The sequence below is a fragment of the Dipodomys ordii genome, unplaced genomic scaffold (genome assembly GCF_000151885.1).
Source record: "Dipodomys ordii isolate 6190 unplaced genomic scaffold, Dord_2.0 Scaffold71, whole genome shotgun sequence".
In the NCBI taxonomy this organism is placed as follows: domain Eukaryota; kingdom Metazoa; phylum Chordata; class Mammalia; order Rodentia; family Heteromyidae; genus Dipodomys; species Dipodomys ordii.
Window position 1 is genome coordinate 4,510,256 of NW_012267287.1, and position 7,924 is coordinate 4,518,179.

General features: G+C 55.3%; 1 protein-coding gene across 1 annotated transcript in view; it reads left to right on the forward strand.

Moving 5' to 3' along the window:
- Otop1 (otopetrin 1) overlaps window positions 1–2,227 on the forward strand; it is a 15,001-nt gene extending 12,774 nt beyond the window's left edge. Inside the window, exons 7-8 of the mRNA XM_013023904.1 lie at window positions 363–1,267; window positions 2,057–2,227. Of these exons, the coding sequence (XP_012879358.1) occupies window positions 363–1,267; window positions 2,057–2,227 (1,076 nt within the window). The remainder of the gene's footprint in view (window positions 1–362; window positions 1,268–2,056) is intronic.
- Window positions 2,228–7,924: the final 5,697 nt, after the last annotated feature.

The following is a 7,924-nucleotide window of genomic DNA, read 5'->3' on the forward strand; positions in this document are numbered from 1 at the left end:
GGCGCTGTGGCTCAAGTGGTAGAGCGCTAGCCTTGAGCTGAAGAGCTGAGGGACAGTGCCCAGGCCCAGAGTTCAGGCCCCACAACTGGACCCCCACCTCTCCCCCCCAAAAAAAGAAAGATCCACCATAGCACCTACCCAGAAACACAATTCAAATGTCTTTCACATTTGGTGTATTTTTATGTACTATAGCATTATGTATTTATAGTTGATGTTATGCCATGCGACTTAGCTGTTTGGACTGCAGCCTACACTGAGAGGGAGATTGTGTCTGCAGAGCCAGACGCACCGCGCCCCCGTCCCCCGCTCTGTGCGTCTCTGCCCACGCTGACCCCCCTCTCCTGTGCTCTGTCGCTCCCCAGTTCTGGATGACCACAGCCCCCAGTGCAACTGCACGCCCCCCGGCCTCTGCTCTGCCATCGCCCACGGCATCTATTACCTGTACCCCTTCAACATCGAGTACCAGATCCTGGCCTCCACCATGCTCTACGTCCTGTGGAAGAACATCGGCCGCGAGGTGGACGGTGCCCAGCACCACAGGGTGCGGTTCAGGTTCAACGGGGTCCTGCCGGGCTCGGCGCTGGGCCTGGCCGTGCTGGCCGCCACCATCGGCATCGTGGCTGTCTACCTGGTCCACATCGGGCGCTCCAAGAGCAAGAGCGAGTCGGCACTCACCATGTTCTACCTGTACGCCAGCGCCCTGCTGCTGCTCATGGCGGCTGCCGGCCTGGTGGGCATCGGGATTTACAGGCTGGACGAGAAGTCACTGGACGAGTCCAAGAGCCCAGCTCGCAAGCTGGACACTGACCTGCTGGTGGGCACCGCCTCAGGCTCCTGGCTCATCTCCTGGGGCTCCATCTTGGCCTTTGTCTGTGCTGAGACCTGCCCGCCCTACACCTGGTACAACCTGCCTTACGCCACACTGGTGATCCTGGAGAAGTACATCCAGAATCTGTTCATCATCGAGTCGGTCCACCGTGAGCCCGAGGGCCGCGCCGAGGACATCCGCACCCTCCGGGTGGTCACCGTCTGCAGTGGGGACGCCCCGGCCCCGGCCCCGGCAGGGGAGGCCATGCCCCCGGGTGGGGACACGCCACAGACTACCAATGGGAGCCTGTGTCTGCACCCCCGCTGCGGCAAAGAGGAGCAGGAGAGGAGATGGGAGGGGGCCCCGGGCCCGGCCTGCCACCCCTGGCTCCTGCAGGGCCACTCCAAGAGAAGGACCCTCAGGAATATCACGGCCTTCCTCTTCTTTGGCAACATTTCGGTAATTGTCAAATTATGTTTTCCCTGCCTTTTTAAAAATAAGGCAGGAGAGCCACTCATAATGGGAATAAGTGTATGGGGTCTGTGGTATGGCACACCTGTAATACCAGCTACTTGGGAGGTGGAGATTGGGAGCATAGTAGTTCCAAGGCTAGCCCAGGGGAAAGGTTACTGAGACCCCATCCCAACAAATAAGTTGGACATGGTGGTACATGCCTGTCACCACAGCTGCTCTTTGAGACTGAGCACAGCAGTGGTGAAGATTTGAGCTCATCACAGATTCATGGGCAGGATGGAGATGAGAAACTTGGGGACAGAGTCTCCTCCTTACCCTGCCTAGTGTGGCTCCAGCTCTGTGGACGTGGGTCCACATCCATGGCAGTGGGGATTTTCGGGCGTGGGACAGATGGCATCTTCGCTTTTCACTCCAAAGTGCCGCAGAGGAAAAACACGAGGAAGGACTGATTTTGTCTCATGGTTTCAGAGATTTTGGCCCATCATCGGCTGTTCCTATAGCTTTTCAGCCCTTGGTGAGGTAGAATCTTCGGGGCAGATGGGAACAGTGAGGAAAGCTGCTCACTCATGGTGGCCAGGAAGCAGAGAGACACAGAGAGGGATCTTCAAAGTCAGGCCCCTCCCACTTCCTCCAGCTAGGCCCGCCCCTCCCAGCCCACCAAGCCCTGCACACATCCATGGGCTGGTCCACTGTGGAAGTCAGTGCCTTCCCTGTCCCCGGCCCTCCGGAGCCCGCCAGCGCAGCCCAGTAACTGCACCCCCTCCTCTCTTGCAGCTGTGGATCCCCCCTGCCTTTGGCTGTCGCCCCGAGTACGACAATGGACTGGAAGAGATCGTCTTTGGCTTTGAGCCCTGGATCATTGTGGTCAACCTGGCCATGCCTTTCTCTATCTTCTACCGAATGCACGCAGCTGCCTCCCTCTTTGAGGTCTATTGTAAGATATAGTCTGGCTCCACACAATTGGAGAAGGCGCCAGGGCCACCGGCTGGGCAAATATTGTCTGACAAACGCAGGCTGGTCGGCCATTGTCTGCTCCATTGTCCCCTTCTGAGGGCTGGAATCGCCCATCACTTCCGGGGAGGGCCAACATCCAACTCACAAGGGCAAGAATCTCTTCTTTGTTCAGTTTAATCAAACCTACGTCACTTTCTTTCCTTCAAACTGAGATACTTCATTTTCAAACACTGTGATCTTAGGTTGATGTTCAGTCCCACCTCCCTCTGCCCCCTTTTTTGTGTGCTTGAACTCACGGTCTGGGCACTGTCTTTTAGAATGTTTGCTCAAGGATGACACTCCATGTGGCACTTGAGCCACACGTCTACTTCCGGCCGGCTTCAAACCTCAATCCTCAGATCTCAGCCTCCTAGGTAGCTAGGATTACAGGTGGGAGTCATCAGTACCTGTCTTGCAATTTAAAGAAAAAATTCTTTTGGCTTTGAGAGGTGTCTGGTTCTTCACTACTGTCCCAGCCCCCCCCCCAACCACTTCAGCTTTGCACCCTGTTTTATTTTCACCTAGGAGTATGAGAAAACCTTTCCCCTGCACTGTTGTAACTGTTTAGGAGTATTTTGATGCTTTATTACAGCCTTTCAAGTGAATGTTCCAGACTTAACTTTTAGCTTTCTGTTGCTGATTTTAGTGTTTATGACTTTTTTTTGAAAAAGTGACTACACAAAATAAGCATATTTGTGAAACATTTCTTACATTCAGAACTATTTTTGAAGATATATAGCTGAACTTCTAGATCCACGAGTTCTCTGTTCTGCACACTTTGCATAAAAATATTAAAAATCATGTTTCTACTGATCCTGTTCAAATGTTTTCCTTGTCATTGTTTCCTAAGCAATACAACCACCTGCATGGAGGCTGCACTGTGTACTGGTATTATGTCACTGAGAGAGAGTTTTCAGTCTACGGAGCCACTGCAGCCTCTATGCCATCATGAGGCTGTTTTGCATAAGAGCCTTGAGCATCCATGGAGTTTGGGGGTGCCCAGGAAGCCTTGAGACCAATCCTACAGGAGACAACTATGTACTTAAGGTCAAGATGCCCGCTCAAAGCTTACACATATTTTTACATCTCCTAAGGAAGATTGACACTTAGGGAAGATCTTTGTGTGTATTTTTCTATAACTAGTTTAAAATCATAATAAACTTAGTTTACTTGCTGTAAAGACTACTGTGAAGATCTTTTCATTTGTGTGTGTTTGGGTTTTTTTGACAAACAGGAAACATAATACTAAGGAACACCCTTCTTTTTACATGACTAAATAGTTCATTACTATACAACATTACCATACTTTCCCTGTGGAGCCCTGGTTCTTGGTCTGGGGTCTTGTCCTTCTGGGTATCCTTGCACATTTGCAGACATATTTTTTGGCTGTTTTCACTAGGGGGCGCTGCTGTCAGCTAGTGGGCAGGGATGGCAGCCTGCATCCTCCACAGCACAGGGCCTCCTCCTCCTCCTCCTTAGCCAGCCCGCCCCACAGAGTGAACAGGAATGAGTGCCCACGAATAAATACACACAACGCACACACCTCCCAACCCAACACACCATGCACACGCACGCACAGCTTCACATCCAGCACGCACCTCCCAACACACCACGCACACCCACGACAGCATTCACATCCAGCACACACCTCCCAACACATCACACCACGCACACGCACGCACAGCTTCACATCCAGCACACACCTCCCAACACACCACGCACACGCACGCACAGCATTCACATCCAGCACGCACCTCCCAACCCAACACACCACGCACACGCACGCACGCACAGCTTCACATTCAGCTTGCTTGGTCACTCTGCAGGAGATATTTCATACTGAAAACATTTGGTGAAAAGACTAAGGGAGAACTTAGGCAAAGCCACTGGAGGAGAATGGCCTCTGGTCCCTGGGCATTGTGGCTTGGATGTGGATGTGCAGGCTGGCGCCGTTCTGGTCTCCTTGGCAGGTGCAGGGCCTCCAGGGCCTCCGAGGCGCCCACCACCACTCATCCCAATGAGGACATCTGCCATGAGGCCAGCTGACACCGCTTCACCTGTTCCTCTCGCCTTTGGTGCGTGGAGACAGATGTCATCAGGTCACTTGCTGCGGGGCGCTGGCATTTGTGGCCCCTCAGCTTCACGTGGAGGCCTTCAGGACCGAATAAATGTGTAGTGCTGACAAGGCTCCAGGGTGGGGTTTTGTTACAGCAGCTGGAGCGTACCAAGACACCTCCTGCCTCGCTGTATCCCTCGTGGAAGCCTGGGCCTTGGTAGTGAGCTCACCACCGCCCTCCACCCCCACCCCCCAGCCCAGGACTCAGGGTTTGAAGAGGTGTTTCTGCATGCTGTGGCTCTTGGAGGAGTAGGAGCTTTGCAGCTGGACCCCAGGGTCCGTTGGCTCCTGAGCATGCGCGATGGAAGGGGCCTCTTCCACAGATGTCCTCCTGACTCTGGGCCCACCAGGACCTCCCCACCCCTCGTGCATTACGGAAAATAAGCCGGCTCTGTCTCCAGGCCAGAGGCTGTGGAGAGCTCGGGTAGGGGGCCTACGTGAGTGGTAGTTCACCAAGGGGGTCTGTCTGTCTGGACAGGACTGGGGTACGCGAGTGGTGGAACGCTGTGCTCCCCGCCTCCCGTCCCATGGGTCGTCCTGTTCCAGTAGGCTGGCGTGTCTCTGAGCCTCAGCTCAGAGCTGACCTGGGTGCAGGTAGGAACTCCTAGAAAGTTTCAACGTGGGGACACGCCTATCAGGGTTTTTTTTTGGGGGTCCGGTCGTGGGGCCTGAACTCTGGGCCTGGGTGCTGTCCCTCAGCTCTTCAGCTCAAGGCTAACACTCTACCACTCCAGCCACAGCGCCACTTCCGGCTTTTTTCTTTTTGCTTATGTGGAGCTGAGGAATTGAACCCAGGGCCTCAGGCATGCAAGGCAAGCGCTCTACCACTGAGCCACCTTCCCAGCCCATGTCTATCAGGTTTTGAAACCTCATTGCTAGGATGGCATGGGTGGCTCATTACTTGGGAGGCTGAGGTCTGAGGATCATGGTTTGAAGCCAGCCCTGACAGCAAAGTCCATGAAACTCATCTCCAGTTAACTGCCAAAAAGCCTGAAGTGTAGCTGTGGCTCAAGTGGTAGAGCACCACTCGCCTTGAGTGAAAATGCTAAGGGACAGCGCCCAGGCCTTGAGTTCAAGCCCCAGGAACAACACACACACACACACGCACACGCACACACACCCTTATTGCTTTTCCTTTACTGTAAGTTGTAGCATATCCTAAAGTAAAGAACCCAGTGTGGAGGAGGATTGGGAGGGGCTGGGGGAGGATGGGAAGGGATGGGAAGGGGAAACAAAGGAGGAGGCTACAATGCTTGAGAAGAAATGTACTCATTATCTTGCCCATGTAATTGTAACCCCTCTGTTCAGTATTTTCACACACACAAAAAAACAACCCTGTGAGGCAATTGTTTGGGGGCCGTGTACCCAAGTTAGCTGGCAGAAACTCTCAGGACACACAGCCTTGCAGGGGCGGAGCACGGCCGGCAGGGGGCGCGTGTGCACTTCTCATGGTACAGACTCATCTGGGCTCTCCTGGCAAACCAAGAGGCCAGCCTGTGGTACCGGGGTGCAGCCCTGAACTTGCCTGCTAGGTACAGGAGGGTAGTTTCAGCCAGCCTGCCTGCCTGCCTCTCTGCCTCCCTCCCTCCTTCTTCCCTCCCTCCCTCTCTCCTTCCTTCCTTCCTCCCACCCTCCTCTTCTTTTCCTGCTCCATTCCCTCTTCTTTTTCTCCTCTCCCTTACACTGCCCCCCCCCATCTTCCGCTTTGTGGTATTCTCAGTCTCCTCCTACACAAGGACACTGACAGCCTGCAAAGCCAAGGCCACAGGCAGGATCGCAGCTTAGCCTCCCCGCAGAAAGACACGACACGACACCCACCCTTCCCTCCAGCATCTCCACGACAGTCCAGGCACCAGCTCCAGTCCGACGCTGGGGGACATGCCTCCACGCCTCTGCCCAAGGCCAGGGCTGAGAAGTGCAGCCTCCAGGGCCTGAGCAGCCGCGAAAGAGGCCAGATGACAGGGTGCAACACTCCAGCCAGCTTCCTCCCGTGGCTGCCAGTTACTGCCACACGCAGGGCAGGCGGGACCTTGGGGTGGGGAGGGCGACCCAAGACAAAAGGCTTCAGAAGGCCCGGTGGTGGCTGCTGGCCTCTGGTGTGGTAAGATGACATTTTCACCTCCCCCTGTCGCTGGCCTCCATCTGGCACTGGCAAGCTTCGTGTCCCAGGTTGCACACCACGGGGTGGCCTTTGCCACCCTGCTTTCCAGCCACAGTACCCCACTGTGATTACGATGGCCAGTTATGTCATATGGTCACACCAATTGCCCACTAGCTGCTACCCTGAGCCTCGCTCTCAAGAGCCCCCTGCCACCTTGGCCAGCCTGACCTCCCTCCTGGCTGCCCCTCTCCTGCCACACCCCATAAGGCTCATGCATGTATGGTCCATGTCCCGCCCCCAGGTGGAGGGGACAGAGGCCGCACTTGCTGGGATTGGTCAGGAATGTGAAATCAATTTGAGCCACCTTCTAGGATCCCGCCTCGAAAGCTGTGTCCTGAGACAGTGGAGTCAGAAGCAGGACCTGGGCATATGTCCTGTGCCATTTCAGTGTTTTCTATCATTGGGGGACACCCCCCCCAAGCTTTCATCAGTGGGTCCTAAAGACCGTGAGAGCCGCCTGAACTTCGCTTCTGACATCTGGAACTTAGAACAGATGGTATTGTGGTCACCATGGCAACAGTGCTCGCGTACATCTCCACGAACCTGCATCTTCGTGTCACACCTTGCCTGGCTATGACCTTACAGCCCTTGGGAGCCATGGCCTGCTCTCGGCTTGTGTGCTCACAGATCCGTTCTCTCTGCAGCAGGGCCTTGGCAGTCGCTCATCTTCTACGATTCCCCTGACTAAATCGTGGCCATCTTTCTGACTGATAAGAGGCAATGGGTGCCGTTGTTAATCGTTATTCTTTTGGTGGCAGTGGTGCACTCTTGGGCTCGGGCTGGGTGGAGGAGTGGCAGGACAGCAGCAGCAGCCACGGGCAAAGTCGGGGCCAGGGAGTGATCAGCCCTGGCATGCCTGCCAGGGAACTGAGCCCGGGCTGATGGCTTTCCAGTGGACAGTACGTGCATGGTCACAGCCTGGACTTGGCCTGGGGCTGGGGATTAGGGCAGAGCCTGGAAGCTTGGTTGTTCCAGATCAGAGCAAGCCTGGTCTGGAAGAAGGCTGTCAGTGGCTGAGAGGAGGGGCCAGTGCCAGGAGAGGACGGGCAGGAGGGAAGCAAGTACGGCTGGCTCTGCAGCGCCTGGACAGGTGGCCTTGCTTTCTCCCAGCAGGGAGCACTGGGCGGAGGGGGCCAGGGTTGGAAGTGAGCAGCCAGGGGCTGGGGCTGCTGTCCCAGGGCAGCAGGTGGGCCTGGAGTGCTGAATGCTCAGTCCTCCTTGGCCCCTCTCTTCCCACCCTTCTTTTTACTATTATTTAGGCCACCCAGCCAAGCCTCAGTTTCCCCTTCTCTCAAGGTTAAAAAAAAAAGAATGCGGGAACGCCCTGCCAGGAGGAGACTCTCAGCTCTCTGGGGTGGGGGGGGGTTGTATC